Source organism: Equus quagga, chromosome 1 (genome assembly GCF_021613505.1).
Source record: "Equus quagga isolate Etosha38 chromosome 1, UCLA_HA_Equagga_1.0, whole genome shotgun sequence".
Classification (NCBI taxonomy): Eukaryota; Metazoa; Chordata; class Mammalia; order Perissodactyla; family Equidae; genus Equus; species Equus quagga.
The window spans coordinates 135,700,260-135,716,692 of NC_060267.1; the positions used below are offsets into that span (position 1 = coordinate 135,700,260).

At 56.0% G+C, this 16,433-nt stretch overlaps 1 protein-coding gene across 1 annotated transcript in view; it reads left to right on the forward strand.

Moving 5' to 3' along the window:
* CACNA2D2 (calcium voltage-gated channel auxiliary subunit alpha2delta 2) overlaps nt 1–16,433 on the forward strand; it is a 141,235-nt gene that overhangs the window by 14,101 nt on the left and 110,701 nt on the right. Inside the window, exons 2-3 of the mRNA XM_046686268.1 lie at nt 13,022–13,103; nt 16,171–16,312. Of these exons, the coding sequence (XP_046542224.1) occupies nt 13,022–13,103; nt 16,171–16,312 (224 nt within the window). The remainder of the gene's footprint in view (nt 1–13,021; nt 13,104–16,170; nt 16,313–16,433) is intronic.

Genomic DNA, 16,433 nt, shown 5'->3' on the forward strand with positions numbered 1-16,433 from the left:
AGGGCTGTCCTTGGGTGTCAGGCAGGGCTGTGGGGCAGCCCATGGGTTCGACCACAAAGGCTGTGCCCAGAGAAATCCTGGTACAGCCTGAGGCGCCCACCTAGTTCATCCTTTTCCAGTCGATGCCTCCCCCAGTGTGGACACATTCATTCCATCCATGGACACTCCCACAACCTGCTGCTCCTTCATTCTCTCAACACTCATGAGCATCTGCAGTGTGCCAGGTACTTGCAGGGGATAGGCAGACAGCAGTCCAGAGAGGCGACACTGACAGAGGACATGCTGTGTTGGAAGGTGATAAGTGCCATGAAGAAGAGACAGGATAAATTAGGGAAAGCGATTAGCTGGGGCTGGGGGGGATCAGAGTGGGCCTCACTAAAAAGGAGACATTTGCACAAAACCTGGAAGGAGGGGAGGGTGGGAACCATGTGGGTATCTGGGAGAAGAGTGTTCCAAGCAGAGGAATAGCCAGTGCCAAGGCCCTGAGATGGGATGTGGTTAGAACAGGAGAAGGAGAGAGTGGGAGAAGAGGAGATTAGAGGGCAGTGGGGGCCAGGTCAGGCAGGGCCATTAAGTTAGTGTGAGCCTGTGGCCATCACTTTGAGTGAGGTGGGAGCCGTGGGAGGGGTGTGAGCAGAATAGGATAAGGGTGGTGGCCATTGTAGTGGTGAGACATGCTGATGGTCTGGGTGTGAGAAAGGGAAAGATATTCTAGGTGACCCCAGGGTTTTGGCTTGAGCAGCTAGAAGGACTGAGTTGTCACCAGCTGAGCTGGAGGAGGCTGGGGAAAAGGGGGTCCAGGACACGATCAGGTGTGAGACACTTTGAGTTTGAGGTGCGGACTGGACATCTGAGTGGAGAACTGTCAGAGCTGGATGTGTGCCTCTGGAGAGGCGCTGGCTGAGCTGTGCCTGCCCAGGCTGGGGGCCGAGGGCTGAGCAGAGCACTCTGCTCTTCCAACCTTAGTTTACCATCCACTGCCTGTGCCCACTCTCATCTCCCCACTGTCGGGAGCCTACCACCCTCCACCAGCCAGTACATGGAGGTCCTTGCTTACTGTGTCCCTGAGGTTGGAACTCCACAGGCCTCAGTGTGGGAGCAGCATGCTTTGGTGCCCATGGTCTGTCTGTGGGTGCTCATAGGGCATCGCCGTGTGCAGAGCTCACTGCTGGGCCTTGCAAATGCTGTACCCTTTGTCTGGACTCCCTCCAGCTCTGCAGTGCCGCCTTCACCTGGCCAGACACCTAGGCTGGGTCAGTCCCCTTGCCATGCATCCTACCCCTGGGCTCGCTGGCCTCCTCTTCCCTCCACTCCTGGAGTCTGGATCAGATCAGATGTCTACTCTGGTTGAATTCCAAGCTCCCGAGGGCAAGCCTGCATCTGCGCTGCTCACTGCTGTATCCCTGCCCAGTGCCAGCCTGGAGCCTGGCTCAGTAACCGTCTGAATGAATGAATGAGTGAAGGAATGAGGGGTGAGTGGGCTCGTAGGGGATTTGCAGAAGGCTGGAAACATCTGTAGAGTGTTTTGTCTGCGATAAGCGCTGCTGGGTTTGGCAGACCTGCCTCTCCTCAGGCTAGCCCTGAGGGCAACACAGGCTCCCCAGGTGGTGGCTCTTCTTGGCCTGGCCACCACCTTGGGGCTCCTCAGAAGGAGGTGGGGCCACTGGGGTGGCACCTGAAGCCCCTCCTCGCTGCATAGCCTGCAGAGGGGATTTGCATTGCTAAAGGATTCGCCACAGAGCACCCAGAGTCAGCAGCCCACGGTGCATGTCGAGGCGGGCTGAGCACTCACATTCGATTTACATGCAGCTTTGGCTTGCTCTGAGGAGGCGGGCACTAGCTAGGAGCAAATCCCCGAGGAAGTGGGCATCTCCCCCTACCTGGGCCAGGCTCCCTAGTGGGAGGGATTCGAGGGAGCTCTGCATTGCTGAGACAACATTCTCACAGTAGGGCAGCTCTGGTCAGGTAGAAGGAAGGACTTCCTGATTGTAACTGGCTTTGCCTTGTCTGGGGAGGTACTGGGGGCCCTGACGTAGGGGTGGACCCCTCCTCAAACCGGGAAAAGGTCATAAATGAGGGATGGCCCTTATCTGCACCTTATTTTCTAAATCTTGGCCATCAGAGTCCACCTTGGGATTAAGGAGGCTTTATGGCCCGGGAGACAGGGCCTGGGCTCCGGAGCCATAGTTGTCTGAGTTCAAATTCTGGTTCAGCACACACTGGCTCTGTGGCCTTGGGTGCATTGCTTCACCTCCTAGGCCTCAGAGTCTTCATCCATGAAGTGGGCCTGAGTTGGTCCACACCTAACCAAGGGTGCTGTGTGACTTTGGTGGGATTCGCACAGAGTACCCAGCACACAGTAGGTGCTCTGAGTCATCGGTCCCTTTCGTTGGTGCTCTGCTGCCCGCTGAGGTTGGAGGCCCTTTCCCAGCCCTGTCCTCCAGCCCTCTCCCACTGCAGAGGGAGGTGGGCAGGGCAGGCACCAGTCTGATGAGGGGAGACTGTTCTGGTAAATCAATCCTCAGGTGTTTCCAGAAGACTTTTCTTTGCCGAGCTGCAAGCCAAATTCTGCAGGGAGCTTGGTGATGAGACCCTGCTGCAGCCCCAACCTAAGGCAAGGGTCAGTAAAGTGGGGTGAAGACCATGGGTTTGAGAGGGAGCATGGGGGAAATCCAGGAAGACTTCCTGGCAGAGTTGACTTGGTCAGGTAGAGGAGGAACAAGTCCAGAGAACAAAGCTGGCCTTGATGTGTTGAGTTCTTTTCTGGTCTTTGCTCCACCTCTCCTCTGTACCTGGGTGTCCTCTGGGGGCCTGCCAGATCCCATGGTGGGGGGGGTCTCTGCTCTGAGGAGGAATAGAGGACCCTGAGGGGGTCTCTATCCTCCTCAAAGCAGGAGGCCATAGTCAAGGACACACACAGAGGACAGCTATTTGTGGCTCAGCAAGGATTTGACTCATGCTGGGGGGTGGGGAGGATGAGTGGGAGGGGAGATGGGGACGTGTGAATCACAGTATCTGACCGGAATGGTTGGTGACACGTGGACAGGGTCTATCTTGCCACCTCCAGTCAGGCTTCAGCTACTGATGTGGGGCTGGAACAGGTGGCTGGAGCTTCTGGTTTCCTCCTGACACACCTGGTGACCTCTATGGTGCCTCAGCCCTGCCGTGCACTTCCTGAGACCAGGTTTGGACGTGACTTCCCCATCGCAGCACCTGGCTAGGTGCACAGGGGCTAGGTCAATATATCTACCTCCTGAGAGCCAGCCTTGCTGAACCTCAGTTTACCTGTTTGTTATTTAATGGGCCTGGGCAGGAGTTACGTTTGCATTGTGCCTGACTACCTGGGGAACATGCTGGGGGGAGAAGGAGGTGCTGCAGACCCCAAAATGCCCACGATCTATGTCAGTGACTGGGGCAGGTGGCTCTGGACCTGGGGATCAGATGGTGGATCCTGGGCATAGTGGCTGCAGATACCCTGTGTCCCTGGCCTGGACCTTTTGCTTTGCTCTGGGGAGGCCTCAGCTGGTTCATGAGCTCCTCTTGCTCATTGCAAAGTCTCAGTTCTGGATTGCTGGGAAGTTTACAAATAGTGACACATGGGTGTTGGCACCTTGGAGATCCATGAGCCTCAGTTACCAAGGGAGTGGAATAGGTGATTCTGCTGCCACTGCAGTTTGAAAACCAGCAACTCCATCAGTTCACAGACGGGAAACTGAGGCACAGAGAGGGAAGTGGGTGAGCCTGCACGAAGCCCATGTCCTCTGGCCCTGGGAACCAGAATCCCAGTGTGCAGGAGAAGGCATCATGGGGCAGGGGTGGGTGGAAGTGCTGTACTGTCTGAGATGGAGACAGGGTGACAGAGAGGGTGGAGGACAGCCTAGGTGTGGGTCACTCCTTCCCCGCACTTTCTTCTTGCTTCCTGGAAGAAGTGGCTGCTCCAGCACTCGGCTTTTCTGGGAGAGCCATGAATTATGCACGGAAGCCACAGGCCTGGGCAGGCCCATCATAAATGAGCTTTAATAATTCATACGGAGAAGAGCCAGGGAAAGGGAGGGCCTCCTGGGTTGGCCCTGGGGCAGCCACTGCACTTCCAGCCTGTCCGCAGACTTCCACTGCACACCCCACCTGCCTGTTCCTGTGGCTGGCCACAAGCAGGGTAGGGCAGGATGGTGGGGACATCAGCCTCCACTCTGGGGAGGTGCATTCACTCAGCAAAGGGCCTGCTCTTGCAGGCTGGAGAGAGGAGCCCCCCAGGGCAGAGGCAAACAGTAAATAGTAAAGAAGAATTCTAACGGATACCAGCTAAAACAACAACCCCCAGGGGGCACCTGGAGATTAGTTGCTGCTGTGGGGGTGCAACTTAAAATGGGGGGGGCAAGGTGGACTTCACTGAAGGAGGTGGGGGAGGGGCCCCGTGGACTCTGGAGGAGAGGCTGATCCAGGCAGAAGGAACGGCATGTGCAAAGGCTTATGCAGGGAGTGCAGTGGTGTGTTCAAGCCACAGTGAGGAGGCCAGTGTGGCCTGAGGAGCGAGGTCAAGGAGGCCATTGGGAGTACAGCCACTGGGCAGATTTTGCCTTTCCTCTGGTGCCATGGAGCTGCAGCGTGACTTTGACAGAGGAGGGACACGATTCCAACAGGATGCTTTGGCTGCATGTGGAGGTGAATAGGCCATGGGAGGTGGGTGCAAGGGCAGAAGCTAACAACCAGTGAGCTGGCGACTGCACTTGTCCTGGAGAGAGCTGGTGGTGGCCCAGGCCAGGCTGGGGGCCAGGGAAGTGGTAGGCAGTGGGCAGATTTGGGCACATTGTACAGGTGGAGCCAACAGGACTTACTGAGAGCTTGGATGTGGGTGTGAGAGAAAGCGGGTTCCAGGTCATCCTGAGGCTTTTGCCTGAAGAGAAGGAGCTGCCGTCAGCTGAGGTAGGGGAGACAAGGCGTCGGGTAGAGAAGGGGAGTGAGGATCCAGAGGGAGGTCAAGGTCTGGGTTTTGGATACATTCAGTTTAAGAGGCCTGTTGGACATCCAAGTGGCCATGCCACCCTGGCAGCTGGGCATTCAAGACTGGCATCCTGAGGAGAGGTGTGTGTCATCCTGATTGGTGTTCATTAGCTGTGTGACCTTGGGCACATCACTCAATTGCACTGTGCCTCAGTTTTCCCTTTGAGGACTGGGGATGATGATCTGACTGCTGTGAGGATGAATTAAGGCAGTACAGTGAGAGCCTTGGCCTGTCACTGCTATGATGCAGGCCCCAGGCAAGAAGGCCCCAATCAGACCCCTTGGGAAATAGACCCCCAAATGGTCTGTAGAGGCTTCAGGCCACCCTTCCTTGTGCAGAGAGGGAAACTGAGACCTGGAGAGACCAAACCACAGAGTTGGGTGTGGGCCACAGAGCAGGGCTGGGTATGTGGCAGGCACTGGAGGAGAGACAGCCCTGGGGCGCCTCCCCGCCCAGGGCGTCACCCTGGCCCAGCCCTCCAACCTGGGTCTGGGGTCTCCATCCTGACCTCTCCCACAGACCGGCGTTTTCCATCCTGCTCCACACCTCATTCTGTCTCCCTTGCCCCTTGGTGTCTTCTCTAGCCACTCTCCTAGTCCCACACAGGCTGCTGGGGCAGAATTCACTCCCACGGAAGAGCAGTCTCCCAGAGGGGCTTCTCCCTGCTGCTGGAGAACCCCAGGCCAGGCTCGGTGAGGAGGGTCGTGCTGAGGGGCTGCGCAGGAACCCTGTGGCTGTGGGTGTGACGTACCGACATACAGTCACCTTGTACTGCTTCGGTTCACTTTCTAGACAAGTTTCCTGAGGCCTACAAAGCTAACCATGGCAGAAACAGAAGTCAGGCTTAGGTGAGCCTTCCAAGCTGTCCTCCTAACCACCACTGGGAGACCTCCTTCCCCTTCTCAGCCCACGTGTCCCTGGCTTGCCTCATCTACGTCGTCCTCCCTGACTGCTGGTGCCTCTGTGCGCCTTCGATCCTGCCCTGATGGTGGTGAGTGAGGCAGAGTGCTGTGGCCTTTTCCTGTGTGAGCCTGGACACTCTCCATCCCTCTCTCGGCCAAATGGGCTGCCTGGCTCTCCCAGACCTGCGTGATGCAGCTCTCTGGCTCCAGGCCTTCTCCTCCCCTCCCCGCATCAGGCTATTAGGAGTAAATACTGGGCTGGACCTGGCGCCCTAATTAAAGCTGGATGACTGTTCACTGTTAGTCTGATGGGGGAGGCGCAGATTTGCTGCCTCCCAGCCGAAAGCCAACTAGAAGGAAAATCTTTTTCCCCGGCAAAGAAAGGGAAGAGACAGTCCCATCATTAATAACCTCATTAAGGAGCAGTATTTGGGCAGGGTCCCAAGACACACGGAGTCGAGGCTGATGGATTTGGACTAATTCAAGCTTCAGCAGCACCAGCCCCTCCCCAGCTCTGAGGATCCCCTGTGAAAAGTGGGCTGCCTTCATCCCTGTGTGCATGGGATGAGCGGGCAGGGGTGGGGACGGTGCTCCTGGGGGCACCATGTTGCTCACACTAGGAGTCCTTTTAGCTGAATCACAAATCCACTGAAGGTGAGCCAATCCCTCTGAGTCCTGCACCTCAGTATACGGCTTGTGAAGTGCTGGATCACCATGGATCACCATGAATCAGCTGAGCCAGCATGCTCCCCTCGCACCCTGGCCTCAGTTTTCCCTTTGTGGTTTATGCAGTGCGAGGCCAGTGCCGACTGGTCTCCACGCCTCCAGGCGCTCTATCTCCACAGCATGAAGTGGCTTGGCCAAGTTGGCCTCATGGGAGTAAGTGACCTTGGCTAGACTTGCCCTCTGCCAGGCCTGTTGTTCTTAGAAGGCTGTGATCAAATTGGGGTCGGGGGCCCTACCCTGGACTTTGAGCCCTGGAGGATGCTGGGGCCCAAGAGTTCGTCTCTCCTGAGTGGACAACCAGGAAGGATGCTTTGATTATGGGAGGTCCTGCCCTTCCTAAGGGGTCTCCCCTGTGTCGGGGTCTCTGAAGCACTGCATGGCGGGGCTGCAGCCCACCTCGAGGCCCCAGTCTAAGGAGGAGGCACAGACATCTCCTGCTTAGTGAGCTGCAGGTCTGAGGAAGGAGATGAGACTGTGGGGAGAGCAGCCCTGCTGTCTGGAAGGGTCTGTGTGCACACGAGTGTGTGGGGCAGTCATGATTGCTAGGACCCCTTCCGTGGAGCAGTGGTTTCCACCTGCCTCCTCTTTGGGTCCTGGGGGGTGGACAAGTGGTGAGCTTTATCTCTATTTTCCAGATTGGAAAACTGAGGCCTAAGAGGGTACATCTGGTACAAGGTCTCAGAAGAACCAGGGCTGTGTCTAGGCACTCAGTCTAGGTAGAGAGGGACATCCACCTGAGTGGTCAGGGTGGACCCCCCCGGGGGAGATGCCATGATCCTGGGTGCAGACTTCAGCTTCCTGCCATTTGCAATAGGGCTGTGGCCTAGGGGAGGGGCGGGCTATGTCCCAAACCCTGCTTCAGCAGAGGCCACAGCTGCTCTCTGAGCTTCCAGTGGCTGTTGGGGGAGGCACACCCTCTCCAGACTGGGATGGGGGAGTGGCCCCCTGGCCCACCCACCAGTTATGCTCCCTTGGGACAGGGTCAGCCTAACCTGGAGGCCCTCTAGCAGGGCTCTCTCGGGCTCTCTTCATGTCTGTGTCTCTCCACCTGTCTCTCCCATATCTGCCCCCTCCTGCCCTATCTTTTTTTCTTTCCTTTTCCGTAGACTGCGAAGGTACCAAGGTGGGAGGTGGCAGGCCAGCTGAAATATAATCAGAATAATTAAATAGCACTTTATTTTAAATTGTTGCCTCCCCCAGAGCTGGGAGAATAATTGGCCAGCCTGTCACGAGAGAAGCAGGAGACCCATGGGCTCCCACTATTGTCAAGTTTGGTTCACAGTGCCCTTGGCAGCAAGTGGCCTCTGCTGTGCCCGCTCTCCTACTCCCCTCACCTGCCCTAGCATAGTCCTGTCCTGCCATCCACCCCTCCTGCTTCACCTGCTGTTCCCCCCTCAGCATCCACCCCCCGACAATGGCTGCCTTGCTGAGCTGTGGGGAGGGCTGTAGACTGTGTGTAGGCCCCCAGTGGGATGAATGGGGTTTATCCAGGCAGTCTGCCTGGTGGAGGCAGCCTGCAGCAGGGCTTTGATGGCCAAAAATGCCTCCTTGGGAGTGGCGAGAAGGCCTGCAGAGGCAGAGTTTGGGGGTCCCGAGGCCCTCCCCACTCCTAGGCCTTGGCCTCCCCTGGGCCTGCCCCTTCTGCTCTTGAACAAAGCCCTCTCCTCCCCTTCCTGCCCCTCTGCAGAGTCCGGCTGCCCACAGCCACTCGTGCCCTCTGAGAGTGAACCTGCAGTGTCACCTGTCTCTGGTTTTTTGATTTGTTTAATTATAGATGAGTTTTCTGCATAATTTATTCCAAAAGCCTGGATTATACTGTACAATTAAATCACATTCTGATCAACAACTTCACGTATAAAATTAACAACTGGCAGCAGTTTAATCTATGCTGCTGCATCTGCACACAGGCTTTCTCCCTCCCCCACCCTTTCCCCTCCTCCTCTCTCCTATGCTGTCCTCCTGGTCCTGCCCCTCCCCTCCGGGGGAGCCTGTGCTGCTGACCTCAGAGCTGGAGGCCTCCACTTGAGTGCTCTGTAGTTTGACATGGGGCCGCCCCAGCCTTCTAGCTGGGGTCTCAATGGTTCTGTCTGCTAAAGGGGGTCCTCAGCCCCGGCTTCTCACCCCACACATGAATGGCTTTGCTCTCTTCCCTGATGGTGACAACCCTTCTTCCCTCACGTATACTGCTTGATTCTGAAACGTGCCCTGAAGACTAAGGCTGGCATCCCACAGCACCAGGTGGTCTTCTTCCTGCAGGGCTGCCCTCAGCCCGCCGGTCCTGGGACGCATGCATCTTTGCCCTGTGCCCAGTTCTGGCCTTTCTCAGCCTGGGGAGCAGGGGGTTGAAGAGAGCCATTAGGGGAATCCTTTCCCACAGCACCCTCCCTCCATATTTCCTCCCCCCAAGTGCCGGCATTCATAGGAGATTTCCTGAGTAGTGAGGGGCTTGATTGGATGTGCTTCTTGCACTCAGGGGACTGCTCAATAGTAATACTGCCCATCAAGGTTGCTACGCAGATTTGGCCATGAAAAATCTTTAGCCAGTGATCATTACCCCTGTTTACAGATGGGAAAGCTAAGGTTCTGAGGGGAACCTCTGAGGTCAGAACTCTCCGAGGTCACACAGCTGGCAGAGGTAGCCTCTCCCTGAGGCTTCCCAGAGGCTGTGTTGCCCTGGAAGGGTGGGATGCTGGAGCTGATGGAGCCAAGAGGGCAGGTCTGGCTTCTCTCTGTGGTATGTGGCCCCACACCCATCCTTGCCAGGGGCCTCAGTTTTCTTGTTTGTGAAGTTGGGGCACAGTGCCTGTACCCCCTACATTCGGGCACATTGGAGGACATGGTAGTGCGAGGCTCTCTCTGCCAGTCATCATCCCGGCTGCAGCCCCCGGCTGCACGTGCCTCCTCCCAGACACTCTCTCCTCACTGTCTTGCTAATTTGGCACTTAGAGACACTTGGAGATAAGCAGTGTCTTCTCAATGAAGAGCATGGAAAATCACAGGGATGTGGGGAGCCAGCAGGTGGATCTACTCCATTGGGAAGTTGACCTGTGGATCACACTATCTGACCAGGGAGGCACTGGCAGAGCCGGGCATATGGGCTCAGGCTGGTGGGAACCCAGGCAGGACTTGGTCGGTTTTCCTTTGACCCTTCAGGGCTGGGGATCCTGATGTGTAGCCATGTCCTTTCTCCCCATGCCCTTCTGCTGGAGTGATGATGACCGTGCCTGGCCAGGGTTATTCTTGGTTTAGTGGGTGGTTTCTCTGGCCTCGGGGCGGGAATGCTGCAGGTGCATAGTTGACTCCTGGCCTCCTCGGTCCCACGTGTCAACCCTGGGACTCAGCACTGGGACACCAGGCAAACCATGGAACCCACAACTTATGTGTCTGTGATGATGAAATGAATCATCTATCATGTTCTTTTAGACTCTCGGACACACATATTGCCTTCCTAATTGGGTTTGCTTTAGGTGAATAATCAGAATAACTTGTTTTCCAAGCGCTGTGCTGATGGGCGGTGCAGCTGGGGTCTACCCTCAGGCCCAGCGTGCCAGACCAAGGGCTAGAGCCATCCCTGGACCCCAGGAGGGTGTGTGTGTCCTGATGTGTCGTGGGTCAGCCAGTCCCTGTGGCCCATAGCAGAATCTAGAGCTGCTTGGCCTGGGGTGGGAGTGGGAGAGTGTGTGCACAGGCACACGTGCACATGTGCTTGTGTGTGTGAGAGAGAGAGCACGAGAAGTGGGGAAGGAGAGTGAGTGTGTGTCTTGCGAACAGTTGGACTCTATCCTGAGATTTGGCTCTTCTAAAACTTTTTTTAGTGTTGAAATAGCTTTTTTGGATGAAATGATGGTAATTATAATAATAATGTGTTGTCTGAGCAAAATAAAAATTTGGCATCCGTGTCTGTTCTTCCAATTAATTTTCTTTTACTTATGTGTGAAATCCTTGAACCCAAGACCTGTAGATACACTAGAAAAGAGTCAACAGCCTGGGGTCAAATCACTGCCGTGCTAGTAAATGTTTACAATTTGCTCTCCAGGCAAAAAACCGATTGGTGGCATTTGCCGATTTCTGTGGTATAAATATTCCCACTATGGAGGATTTCAAGCTCCTAAAGTGATGACTCTGAATGCAGAGTTGGTAAGAAGTGTACATTCTCGACTCTTGCTGACTTCAGCACACCCCTGGGCCAAGTTCTGTTTTCACTTCTCCCTGGGGGAGTGACCTTGGACAGGTCACTTAAAGCCTCTGTGCCTCAGTTCCCTCATCTGTAAATTGGGGATGATAATGTTTGCTTCTTTGTGAGGATCGAAGCCAGAGAGAAGGTGACATGCTGGCACCATACCTTGGGTGCCCTTGTACATGTTAGTCCCAGGAAGGATTACGAGTGGCATTCTGTCCCCTAGACCAGTGAATGGCTGGAGTAAGGGTCAGGGCCAGGGCAGAGCTAATGGTTCACCTTGGAGATCCGCTCCATGGCCTTACCCGTTCATGTGCCACCTGCCCCACTGGACACAGGACTGTGCAGCAGCCTATCTCAACATTAGTGCCCCCTGCCCAAGCTCTGTCTCAGGAGCACAAAACAGCCACCTGCCACACTGCCCCCCCACAGCCAGGGCCAAATGATCATTGCCTGGTGGATAGGAGCCGGGGGCCAAGTGGGCTCTCCATTCTCCTCTGGGCTCTGCCCTCCCCTGGCTGGCAGCTGAGGCCTGATTGCCTTTCATAGCCTGGCCTGCAGCCTGGCCTCTGCTGGGGCTCGGGGTTAGCTTTTTCCCTGTGGTGGGGAGCGGAGGTGGGCATCAGGCTGTGGCTCAGCCAGCAGCAAGCCAAAGCTAATACTTCTTTCTTTTGATGTTGACTTTTTTTTTTCCATCATGGTCCTGACATTCAGCTTGGCAAATTGCAATTAGTGATCTGCCCGCCTCCTGTTCTGAGTTCCCATGCCAACCGACCGGGGCGCACACAATGGCATAGGCCCAGCCCCCCAGCCACAAGCCTGAGGAGGGGCCTGGGGCAGGGGGCCAAGGCAGAGCCTCAAGCTCTTCTGATCCAGGGAACTAGAAGAATCCTGGCCCTGAGTGGTACTAGGGGAGGTAGGGGAGGTGGCAGGCCCAGAGCAGGTGTTGGGGCCAGGTGAAATCTCCCAGACCCCACGTCTCCTGGGGTACCCCTCTAGAGGCTGAGGGGCTGGCGTCACCCCACCCCTCCCTTGCTCTGTGGGGTATGCTTGACTCATGGCATATTTAAATCTTTGTGGTAATTCTGCTGTGAGCCCTCCCAGGAAAGGCCTCATTCTAGGTCTGGTGGGATGGGGAATTTGAGGTACCCTTCAGATGCAGTATGGTGGGGGCCTTGGTCACAGCAGAACGCCTTTGGCAGTATGGAGAATGTCTCTGTGGCCAGCCCCAGGCAAGGACTGGTGTGATTTTGCTTACCTGATCTGGCCCTTCCTGAAGCGGGGGTCACAGTTTAAGCCGGGTCAGGCCTCTCCCCAGATGCCATCCCTATTCATGGGTATGGGCTGAGAATACAGGGCTTTGTGACGACCTGTCCATCCTGTCTACTCACAAAGATCCCTGTACAGCCCCTTTGACCCATCTCTTCTCATGTGTCCTTCTCATACCCTATGAGGTGGTCCCAAATTATCCCCAGTTTCTGGAAGAGGAAACTAAGACACAGATGGGTTGAAATGAGCTCAGGTGGCACCAGCGCGAAGGAGACCTGCTCAGGCTAGTGGCTCAGGTGAAGGACTCGTGGGGCTTGCTGAGCCCCCGGAAAGGGGTAGAAGTTCTGAATTGGACCCATGGGTGGGCAGTTCATAAGCATCTGTTTACCGGATGCTGGAAAGGCGAGGGCCATCTAAGCCGGAAACTCTCCATGTTCACTGTCCAGATGAGATCCAGAGGGGCAGGGACCGCTCCAAATTGCACAATGACTTGGTGGTGGCAGCAGTGACTCATCTTCTCCCTCTTTCCCCAGGACCCACCCAGCCTTGGGGACAGGAGGCTCCGAGATGTAGCAGACACTGCCTGGCCCACTCACATCTCCATGCTCCCTGGTGTCCAGAGTCCCCATGTTTAAAGTAGCAGCATCAAGGCCTGGCTCTTCACAGTGAAAAATAGCCTCCCTGCAGGCTGCTGGCCTCCCTCAGTGCATTTAAACTCCAGTCCGCTCTCCTCCCTGGCTGTCCGACAGTACACGAGGAGAGCCGAGCCACTGGGTCTAGACTTCAAAGGAAGTCACAGGCGCACTCTGAGTCCTAGCCTCTCTTTCTCTTCTAGTGAAAATTGGACTCTGAAGGGGCAGTGGCTGCTGGTCAGCCCTAGGTGGCTGGGGTTAGGCTGTTCCAGCACCAGGCGGGTCCTCTGACATCTCTCTCCTCTCTGCACAGGATGCAGCACTGGGCCCGGCGCCTGGAGCAGGAGATCGATGGTGTGATGCGGATCTTTGGGGGCGTCCAGCAGCTCCGTGAGGTAAGCCTAGTGCCACTGGCTTTCCCTTTAGGGACCCTCTTCTAAGTGGGAGTGGGGAAGGGCTTCAAAAATAAGGAGTGAGGAAGGTTTGGTGTTGTTGAGGACCTGGTGTGGTGGGACACTGCTGGACCCATGGGGCAGGTGGGAAAATAACTAGAAAAACAGCACCTCCTTCAGGTCTTGGCCTGCTCTTCCCAAGGTGACTGTGGACCCAGTCAGCTCTGATGTCAGGGTGTTGAGCTTTTCAGATTTTCAGTTAGATGAGGTCTATGTTTGAGGCTGCGCCCAGGATGGGAGCCCAGGCCCTGGACGGTCCAGTGGATGCAGCTGTGCATGGATGCCGGAGGGAGTGTCCATGCACTGAGTCGGGTGGCCGGGCCAAACAACTCCAGAGAGCAGTGCTGCCCACTCAAGATGCTGCAGCACGAGACGAGTTGAAAGCCTGTGCTTGGCGAGATGAGGGATCAAGGGATGGGAGGGGTGATTGATTAGGTGCGAGCAACCACATTCATCCTGGGAGATTATGTTAATGTTTGAAATAGTGATGTGAAGAGCAGGCCATCCGTCACCCCCAGAAGGCTGCAAAATGTGTCGCTGTCAGGCCACGGGCTCCTGAGCTGTCGGTCGCTCTTTATGTGGAAATTCAGAGGCTCGGGGAGCTGAGCTCTTGGAGTGGTTGGGGTGAGACCCCTGGGTATGTGCAGGACTTCGAGGAGGTTGTTGCTAGGGGCTTGGACCAGGAGGTACAATCATAACTAGGCAGGGGATTAATGAGAACCTCTTGCCAATGGTGGCCTGGGAACGGCAGAATAAATGGAGTTACCGTTGGTGATTCAACCCAGAGTCCAGGCCCGGGGCTTGGTGAATAGATACTTCACTGGGTTCCTGCCGTCCCTCTTGGTCACAGCCAGGGTCAGCAGATGTAGCCTCCCTGGGGCAGCTACCATGGGGTGTTGTCCTTGGTCCTGCCCCCATGCTTAGCTTATAGCAGGGGCCCAGGAAATGGGGGTGGCAGGGAGTGTGTTGACATTGGCTGTGGATATAGGAGCTCTAATACAGGCTGGAGCTGATCAGAGGTGGCTAACGAGGTGGTGACATGGTGGGAAGGGAAAGTCCAGGTCCGGAGGTCTGAGCCATCACCTTGCTGAGTGTCCTCCCCCTGGTAGCCCAGCCTCTCTGAACCTCCCTTGCCTGGTTGCTGGGCTTGAATTGCAGTAACCCCCATCCCACTCTCTTCCTGTGAACTCTGAATGACTCAGCCGTGCTCGGAGGCCAGCAGAGCTTTCCAGAGAAGGCACTGTAGGAAAAGCTGTTCCGGAACAGAAGTCAATTTATGCTCAAGAATAGCACCCGGCACTAACTAGGTTCTAAGTGGGCACTGCCAAGTGCAGCCGTGTAGGTTACTGAAGAGATGATAGTTCCCTTGGAATGTGCGTCGTGTGTCTTTCCAAGTTTCGTATTGGGACATAAAATGTACCCCATATAAGGAGTTAACTGTGCACCTCCAGTCAAGAATCTTCCATGCTTTGAATCCTCAGCTCGAGGACATTGTCTCTTTTATAGTCATGGGCAACTCAGACCCTGAAAGTTTGCCAATGAGAAAATAATATACACGTTTCATGCCTGAGAGTCAGGTCTGTCTGAGCAACTGAGCTTCCTGCACGGTGAGGATCAGAGATGGAATCCTGGCTCAGTGTACGCACTGTGTGTTCCTGAGCAAGTCCTGGACCCTCTCTGGTCTTCATTCTTGGTCCATGGTGTGGCTAGGAGGTCTGGCTGGAGGATGAAGTGGTGAGAATGGCAGGGACAGTCTGATGCAGAAACACCCCCTTTTCTAGAAATCAAATTTGAGTTTTCCTCATTGATCATTTTCACTCCTAGGATGTGTTGTCCCCTTCCTTTCTGATGGGAGTTGAGCAATTCCAGATAGTTTCAGCAATGAGCAAATCTTCCCCTACCCCCACCCACCCAGAGGTAACCCAAGTCATGCAGCTGGCTTGTGGCAGAGCTGCTGGGGCTTGGACCCAGGGCTCCTGATTCCTGTTCCAGGGCGCTGCTCTTCCTCTGGCTTGCTTCCCAAGGGAAGGGTGGGCAGGATGAGCCTGGGAAAGTGGGGAGCTGGGCTGGAGCGGGGGCCATGCTTGGTGTGGCTGTGGCCAGCCTGGCAGGCAGGCGGAGGAGTGCTGACCTGGCATTCCTGGCTCCTCATGGCATCCTTCTGCCAGCGACGGCTGCTGGCTCTCTGTCCTGCTCCAGTTTTTTCTCACCTGCTTCCTCAGCCTCTTATTTCCCGCTGACAGCTCTGGGGCTGCTTCTTGGCACAGGGCACTCTGGCAAGGTGGGCAGCAGGGGAGCAAGTGAACACTTCTAGAAGAAAAGGACAACCTTGTGGGAGCAGGAGGGAGCCAACCAGTCGGTACCCCATCCCCCACAACCCACCCCCAACCCTGACTGCTACCTTGGCTCTGCTTCAAATACATGTGAGAGGGTCATGTGCTCGGCCTATGCCCCACTCTGACGGGTCAGGAAGATACTTGCAGCAGATCCAGCTGCCGCTGCTCCTATAGACCCTGGCACCAGCTCTGCCCAGCTCACAGCTTGGCCCCCTTTGGGGCCCACCCTCCCCAGGCCTCCGTGAGCTGATTCTGAGCTGCCCCCAAACACTTTGCACCTGGAGTGATCCTGGCATCTGGGTCCCCTTGGCCTTCTCGCCGTACATGGCCGCCCTCTCTGCCTGCCCCAGTCCTGGAGGGTGCCCCACCCCCAGAACCTGGGAGCCACAAGAACTGGCAGCTGCAAGAGTTCACAAACTGCAGACAGTGGCGTTCGGGAGCATTTTCCTCGCCTTGGCACTTTCCTCCTCCAGACCTCACCACAACCCCAGGGGGCATGGCTAGGTACAGAACGTGGCCCATTTATAGGTCAGAAACCACGGTATACCTCAGCAGGGTGTGTGGGCTGTCCACGAAGTCCTGATCACGTTTCCTCATCTAACCCCAGGGCCAGCACATAGTAGAAGCTCCCACTGTGGCCTGGTGCTCATGTGCCATCCCCACCCCATGCTTAGCCAGACAGTCCTGAGTCATGCCGCACTGGGTACCCTAGCCGCACCTCCCCCCCAACCCTGGCCTACTCCTGCTGTGAACCGGCCACAAAAGTGTGGACCTACTGTAGTCTGCCCCCTCCAGAGCTCCTGGAGGCTGAGCAAGGTCTCTGGAGCCTTCTCTACCCTCCCCCATCAGCACCATATTGTCCCCATCCTGGAGAGGGAGAGCAGAGAGCATATGCTTGGGCTCTGAGCTCATTTACATAATGAGACTGATCAGGATG